This window comes from Canis lupus, chromosome 17 (assembly GCF_011100685.1).
Source record: "Canis lupus familiaris isolate Mischka breed German Shepherd chromosome 17, alternate assembly UU_Cfam_GSD_1.0, whole genome shotgun sequence".
In the NCBI taxonomy this organism is placed as follows: Eukaryota; Metazoa; Chordata; class Mammalia; order Carnivora; family Canidae; genus Canis; species Canis lupus.
In genome coordinates, this window is record NC_049238.1 from 23,221,882 (window position 1) to 23,247,324 (window position 25,443).

The 25,443-nt window shown below is 41.6% G+C and overlaps 1 protein-coding gene across 1 annotated transcript in view; it reads right to left on the reverse strand.

The window, feature by feature from the left end:
* The window catches only part of ALK (ALK receptor tyrosine kinase), a 680,979-nt gene that overhangs the window by 183,291 nt on the left and 472,245 nt on the right, over positions 1-25,443 (reverse strand). The window contains exon 5 of the mRNA XM_038561183.1: positions 13,255-13,382. Within this exon, the coding sequence (XP_038417111.1) occupies positions 13,255-13,382 (128 nt within the window). The remainder of the gene's footprint in view (positions 1-13,254; positions 13,383-25,443) is intronic.

A 25,443-nucleotide genomic window follows, 5' to 3' on the forward strand; every position in this document is an offset into this window, starting at 1 on the left:
TGATTATCATACAGTGTAAGCAAATGCTACGACTCTGAATTGAGTAGATATTTGGTGCTACAAACAACCACATGAGAGGAATGGGGAGAAGGAAGGGGGGAAGGGCTGTGCCAGGGGAAGAATGGAAGAGAATGGGCAGCCCTCTAACATTAGTATGCACGCATGCCCAGTGATATGGGAAAGAGAATACGAAATGCAGCAAGCTAGGGCTTTGCACACTGACAAGAAAGGTATCAGACCTGAGATAGTAAGATAAGGAAAACAGAGCATCTCCTTGTCATTTTCTCCTTTCTGTTTTATTTTTTTTATTTTTTATTTTTTTAAAATTTTTTATTTATTTATGATAGTCACACAGAGAGAAAGAGAGAGGCAGAGACACAGGCAGAGGGAGAAGCAGGCTCCATGCACCGGGAGCCCGATGTGGGATTCGATCCCGGGTCTCCAGGATCGCGCCCTGGGCCAAAGGCAGGCGCCAAACAGCTGCGCCGCCCAGGGATCCCCTCATTTCTGTTTTAATCCATGTAATGTAATTCTGTTGCCTCAGCTTTACAACAGATGCTTTGGGCTACTCCCAGGCTCTCCTTGACCTCTGGAAGTAGAGTGCAGAGAGGTTGCTCCAAGCCTAGCCTTCCAGAGACCAAAGTGACCCTTTCCAATGGTCTATTCCACTGCTGTCCTCGGCTGTGACAGCTCCTTCACCCATGTTCCTGAACCATAAACCTACAGACAGGCAGCCTCTGACCCTAGACACGAGTTGCCTGTCCTTATAGCATGGGGAAACTAGTCAGTGCCAATGTTTTAATTATATTTACATTTCACAAATGATGGAAAGGATCAGCTTATAAAAGCAAAAGAAAGTTGGGGTATTCAACCTCTCTGGGCCTTTTAAGACAACAGAGTTATTATGTCCATGTGAATTTCCAGAAAGAAACTTCCAATTAAAGCTTATTGCTTCTCAGCTTCCATTGGTTGGCAATGTGGCTCATCCTTCCTGTTCATTAGAGCAGAATAGGGGTTGTAGCCTCACAGAGTCTGTGCCCACCTTCCAGCTCACTCCCCCAGTGATCTTGGGAGGATCCCAGTGCTGCCATGATGGCCCCATCATCCCCCTGTGTGTGACTTGGAAACCAGACAGGATATTGCACCTGTGTTCTTGAAGGAAATAAGACCCCTGCTCTACCAGTTGCATGAATGATTAATGAGGGGTAATTAGTCAATGTTGTTAAGCATTTTATAGACACAAAATGCTGGCTAAGAGCTAAATGAAGAAACGAAAACAGCAAAAGCCGAAAGACTTTACATCCACCCAACTGCTGCTCATAGAATCCCAGAAATGTTGGAGTGGAGGGAAGGAGGCATGGCAGAGACTATTCACCCTGTGACTTGCAAACTGAATTGTGGAGCTTTCTGGGCACAAACCAAGCAACTGTTTCCCTGTGTTTCCTCATAAAACAAATCACAACAACAAAAAAAGGGCAAACTGAAGTTCCATGCTTGCAGCATAATGAAGACAGAGAATGCCAAAAACTTCAAAATAACCATGAGTAAAAAGAAAAAGCACCACATCCTAGCAGTGGGAGCTCTCATACTCCACTCTGGAGGATGTGGCCATTTGATTCCCATTGTCCCTGGTGTTGAGGAGCTTTGGCCAGGGGTCTGGGCAGAGAGGAAGTAAAATGTCTCCCAGCTCTTCAGATGCAGAATTAGCACCCCTTTCTGTATCTCCCTTTAAACCAAGCCAAAACTAAAACAAAGCCAATTCTGACATCCATTCTGTCTTTGGGGAAATTAAAGGAGCTTTAGGCCAATGCCCAGGGGACTTTAAAACCTAATATTTGGTTAGTTAGCCTGGCTCTGACCTGGTACTTGAATTTTAGGAACTGAGTCTCTCTGTGACTCACTTGGTAGGTTAGGGCCTCCCTGCTAGTCTCAGGCATCACCTTGGGACTCAGCCTGCCATCCTGCCCACCTATGGCTTACAACTGAAAGGATATATTCCAACTTGGCTCCAGCTTTCCAGACCTGGCTGTACATCCTTCTCTTACCCATGTCCCTCTGTCCCCTTAAAGTTGTGCTTCTCCAACATCTCCTCTGATGTGCCCCAAATGGCAGAGAAGGGTGAAGTCACCTCCCAGAATCTGGGGGATCACTTCCAGAAGAAAAGATCTTAAAGCTCATGTTTTATCTTGAAATTTATGTGCAGCACTGAAGCCCAATATAAAGCCCTGTCAATTTAAATATAAAAATATCCCTCTATTTCAATATTTTGGTAAAACTGAAGCTCTGGAAAAATGTACCACGTTGGTTGATTCTGTGGGATTGTGCATGCCCACAACACTACTACATATCCTCAGGGTACAAGTGTCCGAGTGTGAGAAACCCCTACCCCTTTTACCAACTCACTTGTAGGATCCTGGCCCCTCCTAATTTGCTCACAGCCAAGTGCCCTTAGCCATTTCCTGTGTAGATAGGGCTTGGGAGGCAGGACGGGAAGCCTGATCTCAGACCTGTGGGGCAGGGCCCTGAGAGTGGAGCCATCCCGTCCTTCCTCCAGGGGATGTCCTTAGACTTACCAAGCCTCTGAAATTGTACAATTCACTGTTGGTCCAGTTTGTCTTAATGATGCATATCAATTATTTGTCCCATGGTTAATTAAGAGTTACCAAGTCCATTGGACCAACATCATCATGATATACTCTTTAGACTTAGGGAAGGAAGGAACTAACCCTGTTTGATTTCCCACTAGGTTGCAGGCACTGTGTTACACAAGGTATACACACCACCTATTTAATCCTCACATGGATTAAATCCTTACATGGAGTAGGTGCTACTGTCTCCTTTTTACATATTAATTATCTAGCACTTCTAGGATGTAATGGACACATAGCACCCAAACAGCTCAAGTTAGGATCCAAATCCATGTTTTTCTTATCCAAATCATGTCCCCTTTCCACTGTTCACGATGCAGTGTTGCTTGCTTTTCTTTCTGTTACATCTTTTGTCCATTTCCCTCCTTATGGACTCTATCAAAGAATGAAAGAAACAGAGAGGAGGGGAGGTCAGAATGTACGAATTCTGCTGTCAGCTGTTTCAAGAAGATGGAGAGGATGTGGGAGAGGTGGTGGATTGAAACCAATGTCTAAACTGACATTTCTCTTATCTATGGAATTTATTTATTTGGGTCTGCCTCACAGGGACAGATTTTAAGGAATGGTTACAGAGGGGCCTTAGAAACCTGGAGAGGGAACATAGCTTCACTCAGCCCCTCATTCATCATCAGCTGGAGCGTTGGTCTCATTAATAACTGGGGCTTAATCCTCCACATTCAAAGAGACTCCCATTACCCAAAACAATAATTTTTTTAATTACCCAGGCAGAATGGCAATCGCATATTGAATACCAAGGATGATTTAAAACTAATAAATACTTTTGGAGATTCCTTGAACATTTTAATGAATTAAAAGTTATGAAATATTTATAAGCAGTAACAACGCCATTTAGTACCATTAATAAAATAAATACATTAGTCAGAGAATGAAATTCATTACTATTTTACTACTAGACATTTATGTCAATGACTGAATATTGCTCCAAATTACTTGTAAAGTAGACCAATTATTTTAGTGTGATTAATCTTTTCAATTATTTCTTTTATGTAGTTGTAATTTGAAAGTAATTTTCTTCCGGGAGTACAATGACCTCAGCACACTGGTTCCTTATTTATTTATATTTAAAAATCTTTTGTCTCTACCCCCATTTCCGGGTGATTTCCAATGGTCAAATATTTAAAATAGTCACCCAAGCAATCATTGTTCCTATGTACTTTGTGGGGGATTTTTAATTGGCTTTATTAGTGATTATGAATAAGCCATTCCAATGTAAGAAGTCTCTGCCAACAGCAGCTGGATGTGGGTAGGGAAAGGAGGGGCCAGAAAAACTCTTTCCTGGTTACACCAGCTGGGGGCCTGGCTGAGTTAGACCCCATCCTCAGTCTGCCAGAAGGACGCAGTGTGATAAGTATATCACAAGATGTTTAGGCTCTTCCTTGGCCACTAACCATCCCCACAGGATTAAACCGTCTTACTCCTTTGCATGGCACACTGGATTCTGGGCACTCAGTCACAAAGGGAAAAATGACTTTATCAGAGATAAAAGCATAGATTGTCGGGGGGAGGAGGGGAGAAGCAGATGCCTTCGAAATCAGGAAATAGATCTGAGCTTTCAGTGTTTCTTCTGGAAGTAGGATAAACCTGACCTTGGCCAAATGGCTGAGACAAGGCGAAATGAAAAGGGAAAGGTGACTGTGATCCTGCAAACAAACCCTGGGTTAGTTATGATAAATTATTCCACCTTGGTTCCAGAATGAGGACATTCAGCTCAGTCTGGGGGTGAGGAAGGGAGAAGGCAATATTAATTTATTGTGCCAAGCTCCGTGCCAGGGGTCCTACATGTAATATGCTTTTCATTTCCCAACAAACTTATAAGTATGTATCATTAGTCCCATTTAGTGTTGAGAAAACCAAAACTCAAGGATATTTAAAAATTCTTTTGAGCTCAGAAGGGTGTTAAGTGATAGACCTGGAATTCCACACTCATTCTGTCTGATTCCAAAGCCTGTGATCTCCTTCCTACATTGTAACCAGAAAACCTTTATTCAGTGCTTACCATGGGAAAAACACTGGTAGTTGCTAATTGGAGTACAGAGATTAAAAAGAAAAAGACACAGTCTTTGATTCTAGGAATTTAGCATCTATTGAGCAAGACACATAAATAACTCTGGAAAGAAGTAGACTGTTATAAAACGGAAATCTATGGAGACATAATTCTGAGCTGAGACTTCTTGGAGAAGACAGTATCTGAACTGAGATTTGAAAGAAGTGCAAGGCTTGGGGAGACAGACTTTGGGGAAGGGAGAGGGAGGGTATGCTACAGGGGGATTAGCTGGAATCAAAGCTTGGTATAGGAGGTGTTTGGGAAATGCAACAGAAAATCACAATTTTAATGCTTATCTTTTAAACAGTACAATTCACAGATAAACTATGAGTGGGAAGTTTTAGAAACAGATAGTTAAGGAGGACAATAGTATATAATGAAGAGCATCACCCATCACATGGAGGGCATGATGAGAACTAGTGGACAAGGCTATGGCTGCTACTTCTTCTTGGCTTTCTCTTCCAAGCAATAGATCCCACCTCTGCATAGATAACTTGGTCCCCTGAAGTGACTGACCTAGGTGGAGGCCACCTGGGCACTGGTGGCAGTTTGGCAGTGCTGTGACTCTCAATACCTACATGGCATTTGGTTGTTGTTAGCATCACATAATTTTGGAGGAGGTATCAGAAAAGCCAATTTGTTTCTGTAAATAGTACTTTCTTCAAAAGAAACTGAGCAGCAGTGAGAGAGTAAGTATATGTTTAGAGGTTTCAGGCTAGGTAAGTTCCAAAAAGGTCAGGTAGCTCAGGGTAGCATGTACAATGCATCGCCATAGCTATCTTCTCATTAGACCCTCACGATTAAGGTCAATGTTGGGACAACCAGTGACATATTTTATTATTATTCCTATTTTAAATAAAAACAATCAATGTGCCAATTCTGATAGAGACCTGTAATGTCCCTACTGATCTGAAGCCTTGGCTAGGCTATGGCAAATAAAAGGTGGAAAGGGGACTTTGATGCCCTGATTGCTGGTTAAGTGCTCATTCCATGGTATTTCTGAGAAAAGCATGAAAAACAGTTCAGAGGAAGACAATCTCTACAAATGGAGCACTTATTCAGTATCTCTGGTGTGAATTAGATGTAAGTCATGGATGCCCTTTGGGGAGCAGTTTTGTGTGAAATAAAACAGAGATTTTAAGGCCACCACACCAAACTTCAATCCTAAGACGGAAGCAAGTTTATATCGGTATCACTGTGTGTTCACTTTAGTACGTGCTCAGTAATGTTTGTCAAATGAATGAGCAAATGCATGGATGGGTAGATGGATGATTCTGCTACATAGAGAGTTTTCTCCTGGCAGCCTCAGTAATCTCCACCTTACAAGCACAGACTGAGGATCCTGCTGGGATGTTGCTTGCTGTTGGAACAGAAAATGCCCAGTTTGGGCCTGGCTGCTAGGAGCTACTCCAGAAGTTGATTGGTTCCACATGGCTGGCCAAGATTAGAATACGTTTGTTCAGCTTCTTTCATTTCCTCTTGTCCTCCTCTTGGCCTAAGGAGGGCATCCTTGACTGGCCATCATTGTCTTTGGTAGAGTAGGAGGAGATAGAGGGGACAAGGCTGTGATATACCACACATTTCTTTTTACTAGAAACATTCATACTAGCTCTATAACTAGCATCTTAAAGCTGGGACTCAGTGAGACAAGAACTTGCCTTGTGTAGATGGGCCATAGCCCAAAGTATAATAGCTTTGTTCTTAGTCTTAATTGTTTAAGGATGGTATAGTTAATGTAACAATTCTTTAGCTCTCACATTTTATGTAAAAACAGAATCTTATGAACAAAAAGCTGGAATTAATAAGAGAGTTGAAAATCAGAATGTCCAGTGGTTCTTATATTGTATTTTATGAAACTCCACAGTGTTTGTGGGGGGCGGTTGTCAAGGCCTGTGGAGCAAGCGGGTTCTGGGCCTCCCTACCAACACTTCCCCGAGGGCAACTCTGCATGTGTAATTTTATATACTGGACTACTATATATGACTTTATTTGAATTAAGTGTTCAGCCTCTAAAAAATGTTTGAAGTTCATAGATCCAGTTTAAATGCCATCATTTTAGGCCCAGAGATGTTAAGATATCTGCGCACCCTCAACTCTTTTGGGACATATGTTTTAAGTTATCTATGGTGGTGGGACAGCTTTTGGATTCCTCTCCCTTCCTGCACTACAGAAGTTAATGAAAGTACCCTTCATGGGTAGCATGAGAATTATGATATCCTCTCTGCTGAATAGATCAGAGGAGATAATATGTTTGAAAGAGTTTCAGTAGGGTAAGGAACCAAGAGTGCTTCTTGTTGAGAAATTTGTTAGTGAGATGAATGTGGTTCTGACTTAGGAAATGTCAGATGTGATTCTTGTAGGTTCATGAAAGAGAACACGAACCATAAGGGCTGGCAGAAAAATGTATTTAGGCTTACTTAGGTGCTATCTGTAGCTCTTGATGTTCACGGATGGAGGGGGTCCACTGTTGGCCAGTGGGCAGCAGTACACCTAAATTACCTCTGACCAACTGAGGCAGGGAGAGGGAAGCTCTGAATTAGTTTCTTAGAAAAACTGAGAACTTGACAATCATGAGGTGCAGGCAGAAATCACACTGGGCCGGTCAGTAATTTAGTGTGTCGAAGTTCAAGATAAATCATTGGGTGGTTTGTTCATTTAATTTCTACTGTTGAGGGAGACAGAATAGATATTTCCTGGGGTGCTTCCCAGCAGGTAGGAGTAACACATGGCAGCAAGAGCATGAATGCTGGAGCAGATGACCTCTGTTCTAATACGTGTTGTGAGACTTGGGATAAATTACTTAAGTCTCTGTGCCTCAATTTTCCCATCCATATAATGGAAATGCTGATAATAATAGTACATACCTCATAGCATTGTTGTAAGGATTAAATGAGTTTATGTATGCAACAAGTTTAGAACAGGGCTTGGCACATAGAAGGTATGGGATGGGTGTTTGCAATAATGTATATTCTTCTTTTTGAAAGATTTATTCTTATTTATTTGAGAGAGAGAAAGAGAGCATAAGTGAGCTCGGGGGAAGAAGCAGAGGGAGAGAGAGAGAGTGAAGGAGAGAAGTAGACTCCTTGCAGAGCTCGGAGCCTGACACAGGGCTCGATCTCATGAACCTGAGATTGCTACCTGAGCCAAAATAAAGAATCAGATGCTCAACCAACTGAGCCACCTAGGTCCCCCCAATAATGTATATTCTTTTTTCTTTTTAAGATTTTGTTCATTTATTCATGAGAGACAGAGAGAGAGAAAGAGAGAGAGAGAGAGAGAGAGAGAGAGAGGCAGAGACACAGGCAGAGGGAGAAGCAGGCTCCATGCAAGGAACCCGATATGGGACTCGATCCCAAGACTCCAGAATCACACCCTGGGCTGAAGGCAGGTGCCAAACTGCCGAGCCACCCAGGGATCCCAATAATGTATGTTCTTATGAGGTACTCAGTGTTTTTCAAATCTTTTTCAAGAAGCTAGTCCTGCCCATTCTGACATGTGTTTTTCTGTAGGCAACTCTGAACATGAGGGGTCCTGATGAATATGCTGCATAATTCTAGTGCTTTGGGCTATCTGCTAAAGACAGGTCTTTGTGAATGGGTGAAGTGTTCCCTGGGAGTCCAGGCATGGGTGTCTCTGGGGACTGATATCCTTCCCATCACTGCCAAATACACAAACTGGCTTTTTTTAGAGATCAGAGTAAAACCTCTTCTAAGCAATTTCCACCTACTGCTACCTTCTTTTGTCAGTACCAGGGTAATAACCCAAAGCTATAAAAGCAGGAGAAACATTTATCAATTGATTGATTAACTAACAATCAGTGAACAAGTATTTAAGTAGTGTTTTCTATGTGTTTAGCAGTGTGCTAACTATCCCCTGGAGAAATAAAAGAAATATAAAACAGGATCCCAAACCTCACATTAAGTCCCCCAAAATGCCTAACTGGGAAATAATTATAAAACAGATACTAAATTTAGATGTAGAGAGCAAAGTATTTGGAGAAGAATTTCTCTAGCTCTGAATGATGTTTTGGAGGGTTTGGGCTCTAAATTGGATCCTAAATGATGAGTCTGCATTCAAAATGGAAGGCCTGGGACCAAGCTGGTCATTCTTGGTGCAATGTACCAAAAACCAGTCTGACTAGAGGGTTGGGGTGTGGGAGAAGAGAGGACATGACGTTGGACAGGTACTGAGAACAGATTGTAAAGAAGCTTAGAAATCAGGAGGAGACATTGGGCATTTCCCAGGAAGGACTGAATGGTGATGAAAGTACCAAGACCAGAGTCAAGATGGCCCTGATGTCACTCTCAGCTCTACGAACAATCAGCTGGGTGATCTCAAGCCCATCGTTTTCCTGGACCCAGGAATGAGTGAGATGGCCCAGTCTAGCCTCCATATTTCTGAGGTGGAAGGGAATAAGAAGTTACAGAGGTCTCATGAAAGTGCCACAAGGAAAGGAAATTTGTGGCGATGTGTGAGGGATGGGTAATGGTATCAGGGAGACCAGCCGGCTACTGCCAAAGCCCAAGAATGCATAATGAAGGCCTGTATAAAGTACATTGCTGACAAAATGAAGTCAGAAGGGTAAATTCAAGAGACAGCAACAGTAGCATCTAGGTAGCAAAGGCTAGGATGAAAAACAGCCATAGGTCTAGAGCCCAGGGCTTGGCTATTTGGATGTAAGAATAAGAGGATGGGTCAAAGATAATTCTAAGGCTTTAGCAATAAATAAAACCCCTGCCTCTACACATTCATAAAGGTGGTAAAATGTGGACAGAAATACTGGCGTGGTAGTCAGACTGACTTGGGATTGAGTTTGGCTCTATCTTTCCCTAACTGAATGACTTGGGCGAGTTTTGAAACTTCTATCAGTTTCGGATTCCCCATCCATAAATAAGGATAACCTCAAAGAGTTAAAAATAGAGCTACCCTACGACCCAGCAATTGCACTGCTGGGGATTTACCCCAAAGATACAGATGCAATGAAATGGCAGGACACCTGCACCCCAATATTTATAGCAGCATGGCCACAATAGCCAAACTGTGGAAGGACCCCCAGTGTCTATCGAAAGATGAATGGATAAAGGAGATGTGGTCTATGTATACAATGGAATATTACTCAGCCATTAGAAACGATGAATACCCACCATTTGCTTCAACATGGATGGAACTGGAGGGTATTATGCTGAGTGAAGTAAGTCAGTCAGAGAAGGGCAAACATTATATGGTCTCATTCATTTGGGGAATATAAAAAATAGTGAAAGGGATTATAGGGGAAAGGAGAGAAAATGAGTGGGAAAAATCAGAGAGGGAGACAGAACATGAGAGACTCCTAACTCTGGGAAACGAACAAGGGGTAGTGGAAGGGGAGGTGGGTGGGGGGTGGGGGTGACTGGGTGACGGGCACTGAGGGGGACGCTTGATGGCATGAGCACTGGGTGTTATGCTATATGTTGGCAAATCGAACTCCAATAAAAAATACACAAGAAAGAAAGAAAGAAAGAAAGAAAGAAAGAAAGAAAGAAAGAAAGAAAGAAAGAACCTGCTTTATAGAATTATGGTAATGTTCACATGAGATAACACATTTAAAAGGATCAGCACTTGCCTTTGCACATGGTAGGTGCTCTGTTGATGTTAGCTTTTATTGCTTATTAACTGAGCACTTATTAAGTGTTACACACTGAGATAGATGTCAGGATTCAGAGAAGAAAGAGGCATGGCCTCTGCCTTGATGACACCCACAGATAAGTATCATCTCCTATGCAGGAAGAATTGCTCCAACATTCCCTGTAAGCCTTCTGGATTAACTAAAATGGCGCCTCTCTTGATGTAGGTGAAGGTAAAGCTGTAGAGTTCTACAGATGTGTTTCCTTTCATATTCTATCTGTGCCTTATCAGGAGGGGACCAAGTTATTATCAAAAAATAGGCCAGGCATTCTGTAGACCTATCTATAACCCTGGCTATCATGCTACCAGCCCTGTTCACCCCTTCAAAGATAATACTTCTCTCTCTTTCTCTCTTTTCTTTCATGACCTAACCAAAGCAATACATCAGAAAACACAGACATTTGTCTACCTCAAATAAGCCTTGAGCATATCTCTGAAATAACTCCTTCCATTTAAAAATGTGAGTGTAGTTTTTGGATGCTTCTTACATTTGCAATGTGTCCACACCAACTGATGTGCCGTGAAATTGCTCCATGATGGGAGGGAGAATTAGAAGTTCTCAGGAAACACAGGAGTCACTATGGCTTTCCTCTACTCTGTGCTTTATACATCCACACTTATCTCTTCATACCTCTTGGTGGCCACAGGAGTCCAACTCAGAAAAAGAGTGCACAGAACATCTGCTTCCCCATGGAGACCATCTGTTCTTAGACACAGAGCATCTGAAGGAAGGTAGCTGGGACATGAGAACCTTCCTAGGTCTCTTGGCCAATTTACCTTCTCCAGGGAGTTAGAAGCAGACTTCTTTTCTCTGTCCTCTAAGAAACTGTCCTGCCAGAAGACATATGTTTGGATCATTAGAGAAAGTTAGGGAGGTCATCTCTCTTGGTATTATAAAGGTAGAGAAGGAGACAAGAAACAGGTCTTTTAAACTTTGCAACAAACTCACTGCAAATGCAACATAAGATACAGAGGAAGAATTTTGGAAGTGAAAGGGAGTTGTAGGGATAAGGGAGGAAAAATTTGCATAGTTGAGATCCTTGACTCAGAGGTATGAGGAATTTTTCCAGGACTATGGGCTGGGCCTGATATCTGGAGTTTTGTAGTCTCTTATTCCCTTCTTCTGACATTGCTCAAATGAGATTAGGCCAATTCTGGGAACTGATACCTTCTCTCTGTCACATTCCTGTTAACTGGCTCCATTTCAACAGATGGCCTCTTTTGGATGGTACATAAACCCTTGACATCTGTGAGGATTGATAATGTCCAGAACTATCCACAAATCCCCAAGTTTGTGAATGTGGAAACATTTGTATAAGCTTCTGGCTTTCTCCCAAACCACATGTTTCTTATACTTGCCTCACATCACAGGTTAACCACCTTTTCAACTTGAACTGAAGTTCAATCTATCACGTTATGATGATTTTTCTTTTTCTCACACATAAATCAGTTTTCATTAAGGAAAAAAAAAACACCTTGTGAAAGTTCTTATAAGACCAGCAATGAATGAAGAACCATAGCAGCATAAGAAACTGGGTCATCAGTGGTCTCCTAAGGGAGTCCCCTTTGTATACCACCTCTAAGAGGTCCAAGATTCAAAGCTGGGCCTCTATATGCAATAGATCACTGTGTGTATGAGTCTTCATGGTTGTTCATGAACAGTCTGAATTGGCAATATAGGTCTGGGAGTATCACAGGTTTTCTTCCTCTCCATACTTCATTCTTGGTCTTCTCAGACCACAGGTTCCATGGCACACATGAAAGCTCCCTCCCACTGAACCTCTGGGCAAAGGCAGGCAGAGAAGAATAGCAGTAATGAAAGCAGCTTCTTCCTAAAGATCTGTATAATTCAAGCCCATCTCCTATACCTTCTACATGTGGGAAACAATAAAGGATGTTTATTGCTATGACCCTAGGTCTTCTGAACAATCAAGAAAAGATCAACCTTACATATCTCTTGATGATTCATTTCCTCCTGCTTACTAATCAGACTTGAAGCAATGTCTAATGAGAAATACATATGTGATCTTGAAAACAAAAGTAGAAGGTCAAAAACTCTGTGGAGGGAGGGGAAATAAGCTTATCAAAAATATATACAGATATAGTTACTGTGATCGAGTATGCATTTAGTTTAGAGTTTCCTGGCAATAAAGGCAAAAAGAAAAAAACAACAACAACAAATTATTCTTCAGGAGAGATACTTTTTCTTGGTAACAAATCTTGAATGTGGAGACTTATGCAAAAGGAATTCAATGACAAAGTGGACCATGCCCTAATAGTATTTACAAAATAAACAAAAGATTCCATGTATAACCATTTCCCAAGCTGCCTCTTAATAATAGCAGGAATCCAGTCATTAAAAACACTTAGTCATAAATTTTGCCTCAGGGGAAAAAGAGTAAAACAATCACTATCAAGTTGGTGGAGTAAGGATTGGGTAGAGATATAGGTTAAAAAAAAAAAGGTAGAATGTTGATAATTGTTGAAACTGGGTTGAGGGTATATGGGGATCATTGTACTATTCTATTTATTTGCATACATTTGAAATCTTCCACAAAAAAAGCAAAACAAAAATAAAAGAAAAAAACCTAGCTGAAAGCATCTGGCAGCCAGGGAAGTTAAGCTGATATGTTCTCTCACAAAGACTGTATTCTGTTTGATGAGATTTTAAGGTAAACAGATATAATGGTATACTCAATTTTTGAAAATTGATCAGGTGGGCTGTGGAGCACTTGGTAATATTTGGAACAAGCCCCAAGGCACTGTAGACTTGACTATATAAGCAAGCACATTCCTAGCTAATTGTAGTGGCAGGTTACTGACACACTTAAGACAGCAAGCTACCAACGAGTGGTGCGGAAAGCCAGATTCAAATACCTTCACTGCAGTTCTTCAGGGCAAAGAAGTCCACTGCAGACAAGCTTCGGTTGCCACTCGAGATGTATTCCAGGGCCACTCGGAAGGGATTCTCTGGGCGCCCAATTCTTCCCTGGAGCACTGTCCAACTGGTTGCATTGAAAAACAGAGGGGAAGAGCATAGAAAAACAGTGATGAGAAGCAGGCCTAGCTTGCACAAAGATTCTGTTTCTGCAGTGATTTTAGGACCCACACTCTTCATGTGCACCAAGAGATGCAACCCTAAGAGGCCCTGCGAAAGATGACTCTGACAGCAACACACAAACATTTATTTCCTTCTTGTCCAGCTAACCCAGAGACCTATTTCTCCAAGCCACTGATGTTTCTTTTGTCATATTCTTTCAGGCAATTGCAGACCTTTGGAGATTTTTAGTAGTTAATCTTACAGGAAAAAAATATACGTACTTAAGAATACCTGCCAGTAGGGTGAAGGAGTAGTCTTGAAAAACATTTATCGGTGTATTCATAATTAGCCCTAGAAAGAATTTTGGCTTTCAGAATTTTTTCTGATCCCAAAGTCTAATCACTCTTGGGTTTGCTGTATGGTTACTTGAGGGAAGCAAGCTAGGGCTATTTATTTACTTGAGGAAAATTAAAGTGCACTGAAGCATGTATTTTGGGGTAAAAGGTACCTAAGATTGGTGTGAACTCTGCAAAAAGGTGCAAACAGAAGAAGATAGAAGTAGGTCGAATGGTGAGCTCTGCAGGCATCTATGATCAAGGACACTGACATCGCTGGAGAACAGAGAATAAGCGAAATGAACATTATTTTACACCTCACTCATGCTATTAACCTCTGGGAATAGCCTCCTGTCACTGATTGGAACATCAGATTTACTTTGATAACTTTCAGCCATTGATTCAGGTTTTTTTTTTTTTTTAATATATAGTTATGTTGAAAATTTTGCATGGTGAGTGGAAATTACCTGAACTGTTTCATATTTTTCCTTAAAAAAAAACAGTTTTATTGAGGTATATTTGACATACAGTTAAATTGCATGTCCTAAAAATGTATAGTTTGGAGAGTTAAAGAGTATAAATTGATGAGGTTTGCCATATATATACATTCATGAACTCATGATGTTTCATATTGTCCTACCACTATGTAGGGCCTCAGGTAGGTTGGCCCATAAAAGCGTGAAGGAATTTAGGGAAAGATTAGCTTTCTGTTAAAAAAAATGTTTAAAGTACCCCTTCGCCTGCAAGGTATAAAGTGATGCTCACTCTAAGAAATATTAAAGATCCAACCATTCAGAAAAGTTGGTAAAGGAAACTAAAAGTCACCCAGACACTCATTATCCAGAGAGAACCATGGCCAAAACTAGTGTAGCCTTTTAGCAATACTTTTATATAAACAAGACCATTTTACTTGTGCTCTCTGTGACTGGACTTTGCCACTCAATGGCATGTCAGGACACAATAAGTATAGACTATGTGATGAGTTCAATGATTGCATTTTTAATGATTTGTGCATTGCTTCTGAATTTTCCTCTTCACGATCATGCTGAGGCTAGCCCTGTGCACTTCTGTAAATACTGCCTTCAGACAAATTCTTAGGCCCCAAGTCAAAGTGCATGTACATTGAAAACTCTGAGCATGTTGTCAGTCTTCCAACAGTGAATCAGAGAGCCCATTTCTCCATCTGCTTGTTAACACTGGACCTCATCAAATCTTTCCTGACTTTACTGCCTTTCGGTGATAAGGCAACACCTAAGGCAATCAGTGGTCTTTCAGCAGGGCGCCCTTGGATGGCAGTTTTGAGTTTCCAGTCCTGCCATGTGGCGGGGCATGCAGTCGGAATCTGCTGAGTGAAGAAGGTAGTTTTGTTCTCTAACTATGCTCTTCTGTACTTAATTCAGATCATTGAAGCCAATGCCTCAGCCATTTAATACAAGTGTATTAAGTTTCCCCACAATAGATGCTGTTGCAGGGATTATTGCTGTTGTAAAGTGTGTTCCCTGTTACTGTACCCAGCAGGATTTCTATCCAAAATAAAACCAGTGCAATTGAATAAGGAAAAGGAGGCCTTTCGGTTTAAATGTGGAGCTGTCAAAGAAATAAATATTTGAAAAGAAAATGTAAACGTGGGGTTCTTAAGAAAAAAACAAACAAGCAAAGAGAGCAGAATTATTCTTGTCCTTCTGAAGAAATAAAGAACGCTATTTTTGAGGAAAGATGGTGGAAAAACGCATACCTATTCATATTCTGCCAAAATCGCAGCTCTCTGCTGCAAGGAATGATGGATTTTAATTCCAGGTACACTGTGGCCCTTGACAATGATTTCCATTTCTATATTGGCACTAGCCCTCTGGATAAATGTGTCAAGAGTTTTAGGAATTAGTTTCTGAGTTACTGATGCAATAACTTTTGTCTGAAATTCTCTGGCCTCCCATAGTTTACTGCTGCAGCTTTAATAACTTTCAGAGCAGTTGCCAAACATGTATTTTATGACCAGGGAAATTGGGACAAGAAAAGGGCAAGCTTGTACCTAGGGTCAGCTTTGTTTAAAAGACAGCAGGAACCCCAGGAAAAACAAACGCAAGCTCTCTTTTCGGTCTGACTCCATTTTCTTTGCTCATATCCCCGCAGTCATGAAACTCCCTTATTAGGGTTCTGTTTCCCTCTTTGGCTGAAGCAACTCTAGTTGTGCTTGCAGGAGGGAAGGTTATGTTCTGACCTAGATCCTCCTAGAGACCAACGTGCAGCTGTGTCCATGTCCTGGGGACTTGTGGCTATCTTAGCACGGGTCCTTTAATCAATCAACCTGACGGTGTGGGGAGTCCATCTGGATTCTGGGAAGCCAGAAAAACTATATGAGCAGCCTGTCACCATCCATTATCTTCCAGTTGTCTCTCTAGAATTCTTAACTTCCAGTTTTGGCTCTGCCCCTCAAGTGTCTGATGACTTTGAACAAGGACACTTCACTCTGAACGCCTGAAATTTTGGATGTTTTTTGATCAATGTATTCTCAATCAGAGGAAGTTTCTCCAATTTTGTGTGAATTTGCTGAGAAAAAACAAACAAACAAAACCTGACCGCACATTTTTGCTGAATGGCTACATCATATTGAATAAATTGGAATACAACAACAACAACAACAAAAAGTCAGAAGGGTTGGTTTGTGAATATTAAGGTCCATTTCTGACCTGAAGGTTGGAAATAGGTACGTATAAAGGATGCTCAGTTGGGGGCAAGTCCTGGGTTCTGGTTGTGGACCCCCACAGGTTAAGGTAAGTTCCTATACCGACTTGGGTTTTAGTTTCTTTGTTAGCAAAATGCAAGGGTTGGATCAAAATTCTCTAAGGTCCCTTACTGATTGGGTGCTTATATTTCTCTAGCAATTTGTAGGAGTCCTAGTGACAAAACACTTGATGAAACCCCTGAAAGCTGCAATGCACAAACAATATTCCACAGAGAGTGGAAGGAAGAAGTGATTAGTCAAAGAATTACATATTTATATCTGTAAAGAGACTAAGTTCCATCTCCTTAGAAAAATGGAGAGACTTGCCCAAGGTCACACTTTCAGTTACCTGCAGACCTAAGATTAAAATCGAATATATTATTGCTCCCAGACTGCAAGGACAGGAAACAATGCAACCTACAGATCAGTCGGTATACTCAGTCACCACTCCATATCACTGGAATCCCAGAAACAGAAAAGGAGATGTCTACTTTGCATTAATAGAAGAAACACCAGTCTGGGTTTTAAGGACAAACAGGCCAACCAGATAGTAAAATATATTGTCACAAAATTGACACACAAAACAAAAAATTCCTAAAAAGCCCTGTCATAGTCTTAAGAATCTCCAAGGCTCCCACTACTCCATACCAAGTTAGTCTGTACGTGTTTAAAGGAAATCGTCAGCACAACTGATGTAAGGCAAGCTGCTGACTAGATTCAAGAGTTAGCATCCATGACTCAAGGAGAATGAAGGCATGAAATTGTTTTTTAAGCCTAGGAGGAAGGGGAACTTTTTGATGGCCTGTGAGGTCTATGGATGGCAGTTGACAAGACAGAGGAATGTGTGTTACTTTGCTACTGTGTAGTATTCTAATAGGCATGATGTTGACACAGGATTGGCTCACAAAAGCAAGCCCTCACCCCACATGCTATTCAATGGAATGCCTTTCTTTCTTTTTTTAAAGAGTTTTTTTTTTTTTTTTTAATTTACTCATGAAAGACACAGAGAGAGGCAGAGATATAGGCAGAAGGAGAAGCAGATTCCCTGCAGGGAGCCCAATGTAGGACTCGATCCCAGGACCCTGGGATTACAACCTGAGCTGAAAGTAGACACTCAACCACTGAGCCACCTGGATGCTCCTCAATGGAATGCCTTTCTGAGATGACTTTGGTTGCTGCAATATCAGGAGGCCTAGAGTCAGTCCTCAGCTCCACCATCAACTCAGCTAAGTGACTTTGGGCAAATAATTTAACTTCTCTGATCTTCAGTTTCCTTACTTTTAAGATAGAAATCATAATACCTAGCTCACTGGGTTGTTGTGAGGATTTGTCAGAAGGATATATGCAAAGGAACATCCTTTTGGGGGGGTTCTCAATAGTGAGAGCTATTTTTACAGAAGACCACAGCTTTCTTCACAGAATGGCACTGGTCCATGAACCTATCAGCATCTCAACTCATTTATGAGATTCGAGGGGGAAAGGAATGTAGGTAAAAGAAAGAGAGAAAATCATTTGCAATTTATCAATAGCAGACACCTTATTTATTTAAGCCAGAAAAAAAGTCTTCATTTTTAAATGGATCTTCATGTGTTAAGCACAACCCAAAGAAATCATGTTGAAATACCCATACGACAAAATATATTAGTGACTATGATAGGATATCAACATTCTGCTCAGAGCCCTCCAAAGGTACTCATCTTACTTTAGAGTAAAAGCCTCTCATTTACCTTTGTATCATCTGTGGTATGTGGAAAGATGCCTTGTGTCTAAATCTCGGTTAGAATTTGTTGAATTCCATTTCTCAGGTATTTATTGGTGTGTTGTTGTACACTAAGTAAAGCATTAAATACTCAGGGAATCCTAAGGGTTTAAGATTTAGCTTGGCATTCCAGGTGCTTACAGACTAGAGAGAAAGAATAAAAGTAAATACCAACATTTATAGTGAATGGCAGTATAGAAAAGTAAGTGGATGGCATAGGCTCTATGTACAATTAAAAGTTAGAAGGCAAAATGATGTGTTCGGGTTGGGTGACCACAAGAGGTGTAACTTAAGGGTGGGTTATGAAGAGGGGGAAGGAATTAGGAATAGGTGATGCAGAAATACCTTGTATCTCTAGACACAATATTTGTTGAATGAGAGAACAAGTACATGAACACATTTCTGTTAAATCAGACAAGATTCTGACATTCTTGGATAAAATTTATATTCTAGCAGCACTGAGTTCATCTGAAAGTTCATGTAAGTTCATTATTGTTAGCTCTCATCCATTCAGGTAATGGATGCCTTCCCTGTTAGGAGGAACCTAAGGAGTGGGAAAATTTGGAGGTTGAGGGCTGTTTGCAGGTTGGTTCATCACGTAGTTCTTGGCTCCCAATTTGCCCATAGGTCTGTTCTTTAAAGGGGCAGGGCAAGGGAAAGCAGCCATCAAATTAGCTCTTATCCACATGCCCAAGAAAGGAATCCGAGAATTGAAGTAATTGAGACATGGAGGGATCTCAGTGCTCAATGAGGAGAGGTCCATCTGATGCGTGAATGTCCTCTACAAGGCAGGTCAACCTTAAACCAAGTCAATATGAATATTAACAAGAGCAACAACAATAGTTAATACTCCTGAAGGCCTATAGTATACCATGCTTCTAGCTAAGTTTCAAATATTTATTTATTTGAGAGGGGGTGGTGGGGAGAGTGGGAGAGTGGAGCAGACTCTCCACTGAGCAGAGAGCCCGAAGCAGGGCTGGATCTCCCAACCAGGATATCACAACCTGAGCTGAAACCAAGAATTGGACACTGAACCAATTGAGCCATCCAGGTATCCTTCTGACTCCCTCCACTGAATTTTAAACTCAGATTACTGTGACTCCATAGTCCTTAGGTACACTGTTTTAAACTGCCTTTTTAGAGCTTCCTGAGGTTAGAAACTGTGTCTTCCTGAGGCTTTGTTCTAACTTCTGGTGCTGATGAACAAGGCTGGGGGCCGGAAGCTAAAAGATGTGGTCATCTGCATGTTCTGTAGTTCTAACAAGAGCAAAGTCATTTAGGTGGTGACTAGGCCTCTTGCCAAGACAGCCAAACTCACGGGTTAAGCAGAGGATGATGGAAACCACATAAATTAGACAACCAGTGTGTCCCTGTCTGGTAGAGATGAGTCACACGACTATCATTGTTAGGGAGAGCAACACTGTCGAGGCCCAGGCTCTGCTGCTGACATTCCTTCACATGTCTCTTTGCTAAGACTCTCTTGACAAGTGTCCGGAAGTATGTGTGAAGATGTGAAGATTTGTGACAAACAAGAAACTGAGCCTGTGGGAGTTCGTGTAGATCAATACAGAAAAAAAAAAAAAAAGAAAAGAAAAGGAAAAAAGCCAATTGCACTTTTCTCCCTAATCTCATCCTAAAGGAAAAAAAAAAAACACATAACTTTCAAATTTTTCTTAAAATATACCTTGTAGTAATTCTGCAGCAAATACAAACCATTCAGCACTATTTTTTATCGTTTCCATTAAATCAGCCTGCGTTTAAAGCATTTTTTATGGGAGATAGTAGGGAGAAAATGCCAGATCAATGTAAATTTTAGTGTGAAGTCCTTTGTTGCTTGTTAATTTTCTGTAGTAATAATAACACTTGGTATGTAGCATGAGGTCTTTCATCCAGGAACTCTTGGCTTTCTTATTCCCTTGCCCTTTACAATTTCCCAAAAGTTAGATGGATGTGCCCTGGAGAAGAGTAGAAATGAGGTTTCAGATTGATACTGGAATTTGGCTCCCACTGGCCCATGGTGGCAAAGAGCTGCCTGGAGGCTGAGAGTGGCTTCTGGCTCTGCTGGAGCAAAGGGGGTGCTTGCTCTGGCCACAGGTAGACTCGGTTGAAAATTTAACACTGGCAGCTGGAAAGTGGTTTAGGTTTATATCAGACACGCTGTATAGGTGACAGAGATCTGGAAGGTTGCCTGGCTTTCCTGGAGTGGGGGCTAAGAAAATGTTCCCAAACTGTATTTCTCCTAATTTTTCTCTCATGCTTTTGAGCAAAGAAAAAAAAAAAAAATGAACGGGTTCCTTTTCCTGACTTCTCTTTAGTTTCTTCTCATTTTCCTTCCATACTTCCTCCCTCTCCTTCCCTTTTTCCTTCCTTCAAAGAAACATATTAAGACCGCAAATTCTGGAGCCAGATTTCGTGTTTTATAATCTCAATTCTGTCTCCTTTTGGCTGTGACCTTTGACCAGCTACCTAACCTAGCCTGTCTGTGCCAGTGTTCTGTCATTAAGAAGTGGAGATAATAATATAATTTTACAGGAGTGCTGTGAAGAGTGCATGAGTTAGGACACGTAGGGCACTCAGCTGACACTCAATACTATTCTTATTATGTTCGTGTTTCTTTTCTCTCCTAAACCCAGGGTGGCAGATGGCCTTTCAAGGAGTGACCTTAGAAGAAGGTGGAATAGGAAACTGATCATGTGGTGGGATTTGGGGAATTGGGGGAGAGCCTCCCATCTCAGAATACCAGGATTTTCGAGGCCTCTTTCGTTCCCTCCTGTGGAGATAAAGAGACAAAATGTACAAATGCAGATATCCCAGGGAACGTTGTTCCAAGCACTTTATTGGTCTGGGTCCATGTTTATTGATGATATGCATCTTTCCAGAAGGGATTTAAGGCAGAACATAAATAAAGCTATTTTATTTTATCTCATTTAATATTCACAATAAATGCATGAGACAGATATTATCATCCCCATTTTATAAGCAAGAAAATTGAGGCTCAGGGAGGCTTACACAACTTGCCCATGTAGTAAATGGTAAGAAGTGATACGAACCTGAGACTCTTTATCTAAAATCGCTTATACTTTCTACTATATTGTGCATCGGTTTACACTTATGCTAAATATAAATGATTACTTTTTTAGAAGACCTTTTTGGTGGGTTGCAGGTGATTAGTATTTGAAGTGTGCAGAAAAGGATGCATCCAAGAAGTATTTTGGCTTCTTTTCAATGTTTCCCCAGACTATCTTATTTCTTCCCTCTTTAGATTCCATATCATCCTAATCCAGGTTGGAATATTCAGGCTTGTGGAGGCAGGCATCCACTCAGCCCCTGGTTGAGATGCTTTCCTTCATTCTCTATAGCAAGCCAGGAATGAGAGATTGAATCTACCTCTACTGATCTAGCTTCTGAACCTTAGGAGTGAGGTGGACAGAAGTGGACTCATCATAGCCACAGCAGTCAAGGAAAATAATGTTTGAAGATGTGTTCTTAACTGGCCTCCATGTAACCAATCAGCTTGTGGAGTCAGCCCAATCTCTGCACTGTCCATGCAGTGGAACCTCCTGGATGTTCAGGCTTACCCCCCACCCCCAGGACTTCTACACTTCCTACTCCCATCACCTGAGTTAGATGCCTACTGAGAAAAAGTTATTCTTGTTCTCAAGCCTGTTTATGCCATTTGTGCTCATTCCAACAATAGCAAGAAAAACTTGAATTGCTTTGTAAAGATTAGTAGTGAGAAATCACTAAACATAATTGCTGTTTAATTTGGTATACATGGGGCAACAGAAAAAATCAGGGGGAAAAATCTTAAAAATCTCCAAGTTTTCAGGTTATTTCCCAAGTATTTTAAAATTACTTCTGGTTTCGAGAAACTGAAATTGAAAATCGTGGATGTGGTGTTGTGGTGTCCTGAACTTGGTTTATGGAGAAAGGTAGAGCACAACTCCAGTCACCAGGCCCACACTGGAAGCAAAGGTGTTAGTCTTCCATCAAGAGATTATGAATAAGCATGCATCTAGCATCTAGAAGTTATAAGTAAAGACAAATGTTTAAGATGTCAGTTGATTCCCAAGAAACTATTGGTCCCAAGCTTGTTGTCTAGAGGGCTTCTTCTTTGCTCTAGGTTGTATAAAGAAATGCCTGGAGGATTCACTGGGTGTTTTGTTTTGTTTGTTCTTTTTAAAGGAGGTAACACTGATTACCAGGCAAAAAATTAAGTGAGAGAGAGCCTCAAATCAAGAGTAGGGAGCCTGAGAGTCCTGAAGTTCCTTTTTCAGTTCCTCTGCATTTTGGATTAAGTCCCATGCACGCTACCACCTCCTCTAGCATCTGCTGAATATTCCTCATCAAAGAGGGACTCAGCTGAATTATGGGCAAGGGATGGGAAAGGAGAGAGGGTTTGGTTGTTACCACATTCCAGGAATCACAAAATTATGGAAGTGAGCACCAGAGGGGATCCCGGTGGGGTTCCCGACTCCACAGGCTGATCAGGCAATCTCCCTGGCAGGGTGGGCTGTGGATTTTCTCAGGTTAGAGCCCCAGGTGATCATTTTGCCTTTCAAACTCCTTCTGTAAGGAGATTTGAGCATGTCACCCACCTGCAGACAGTAGGAATCTGGAATTTGGTTTCCTAACTCTGTTCCTTCCAGTAACTTTTTACCACCATCTGTTCTTTCCAAATACAACCTCTTTTTTCCCCCAAGCCAGCTCAGTGCAGTTAGTCCTTTTTAAAAAATATATCATCACCAAGGGAAAGGATAAAGGCAATATCAAAACTTGGAACATGGCCATTTCTGTAGGACCTTTCCTTCAGCATGATCTGCTTCTAGGTTGAGCTCTCTGATCCTGAGCGGAGCTGGGATTGGGGCTTTCATCATGTGCCCCCACCTCAATACCCATGATTTTCCAATGTTTATTGATGATATGCATCAAAGCAATTTTCCTTGTCCTTGCTCAAATAACAGCCAGTTGCCCATCTTGCTCCCTAGAGAGCTAGCCTAAATGCCATTTAATGTGTTAATGTATTGATTGGTTCAATACAAATGTAAGCCTCTGCCAAGCAAAATGCTGACACCCAAGCTCAGAGGCTCCATTTCAGTCATGAATCTCTGGCCAAGCCAAGCCACCCTGGGCTGAAGCTGCATAAGGTAGGGTAGACCCTGTAAGTAAATTCTGGGGCTGGGATAGCGGCCATCTGGAAAAGGCTTGAGGGTCCTGGACACGTGGGGTCAGGAGTGCCCACAGACTTGTCCCTGGAGACAAGATGGAGATGATCCCCCATTCCACATGCTGCACTTGCCCTACCCTTTTGCTGAGTGACCATCCAGGGATGCAGAAGTAATGCCGGAGGCACTGATGGATCATGTTGTGAGCTCCTTAGTGCAGAGGGGCTCACTGGCCCTGCTACAGGTATAAAGATATATAAGATACATATCTTATAAAGATATAAGACTGTCATGAATTTGGAAATCACCATGTGTCTTCCTTTCACGTGGCAGAGAAAGACAGAGGCCTAAACTATGCACCTCCACTCCACAGACAGAGGAGAGTTCCATTCCATCCTTGCATACCGAATCATTTCTTTAAAACTGAAACATGACCATGTTCCCCAATGCCCTCAGGACTTGCCTATGGTTCCCAGAGCATGCCAGGATTCTTCCCTGCCTTGTACATGTACTCAGGGTGTCCCTTATACCCTGAATCCCCTTTATATTTTTTCTCTGCTGGGTTATTCTTCACTGATTGAGACTCAACTTGGTATCCCTAAGTCATCTGACTCTCAGGTTGAACTGGGTGACTGGTAGAGGAGAATAAGGATGACACATGCCTATCTCTGCCTATCAGAGGTTTTTAGAAGAGCTTCTTGAAGGATGTGACATCTATTATTATTGGCTGGTCCACTCTGGTCCAAGAAGGGATGCCAGAAAAGGGTGGTGTTATGTATTGACTTGTATCCCCCTCTAAAGATATGTTAAAGTCCTAACCCCCAATGCCTCAGACCATGACCTTATTTAGAAATAAGTCTTTATAAAGGTGATCAAGTTAAAAAGAAATTAGTAGGGCAGGCCTTAATCCCATGTGACTATATCCTTATAAAAGAGGAAAGTTGGATGTAGAGACAAACACATAGGGAGAATGTCATGTGCAGAGGAAGACAGAGATCTGGGTGATGTGTCTACAAGCCAAGGAATTTCAAAGATTGCCACAAGCCATCAGAAGCTAGGAGAGGCATGGAACAGATTCTTCCTCACAGCCCTCAGAAGGAATTGATCCTGTTGACACCCTGAGCTCAAATGTCTAGCCTCTACACTGTGAGACAATCAAGTTCTATTGATTAAGCTCTTCAGTGTGTGATACTTTGTTATGATCACTGTAGAAAATGAACATAGGTGGATAGTTCAAAACCATCCCAACTAAGTGGAGAAACAAACTTTAAAATATTTTTACCAACTATGTGTGAATGGTTATCTTTCTATGTGATGAGCAGCCCATGGACATGTAGTCCACAAGCTACTGAAAAAACAATTCATTTCTCACAAAGAAGCCCCATTTTCCTTGGGGCCAGAAAGAATGCAGGCCATTTTCCCACTTACCCCTGCCTTCCAGGTGAATAATATCACCTTTGCCTTTAGAGAGGCCCATTGTAGAATGATATTAGGAAGGGCTTACTAATAAACCCAGGAATAATAGGCCCATTAGATTCACCTGGGTAATGCTCATACCTTTAAGTCATGCTTGAGGAAACTAATGGAGTTTGGACTTCAGGTGTCCCATGTCAGCCATGTGGGAGCTTTCTGGAACCCAGAGGCCAGAACTGCTTGAGAGGCCATGAGATTGTGCCAATGATGTGTTCACCTGGGAGTCAATTTCTGGGCTGAAATTGCCAACACCAATTTTCACATGACATCAGAGGGTCAGCTCAAAATTGTGACCTGGAACTTTTAAGGCATGCCGAATCTGCACTGGAAGCAGAGGTACATGGGAGAGCCAGAAAGATTTGGGCTGAGGTTGGGGTGAGCAGGAATCTGCGGGAGTGCAGCCAACCTTTTCTCACCTTTCCTGGTTCATCTCATATTTTGAATATTCACAATTAGAAAGTTCTAAAAACTCAGAATCTTTTGACATTGTCCCTGCTCCTTTACACTGGACCTGCTATATTCTGGAAAGAGCCGGCTCCTGGTTTTTGGCTGGTTCAGCCCTTCAGTAATAT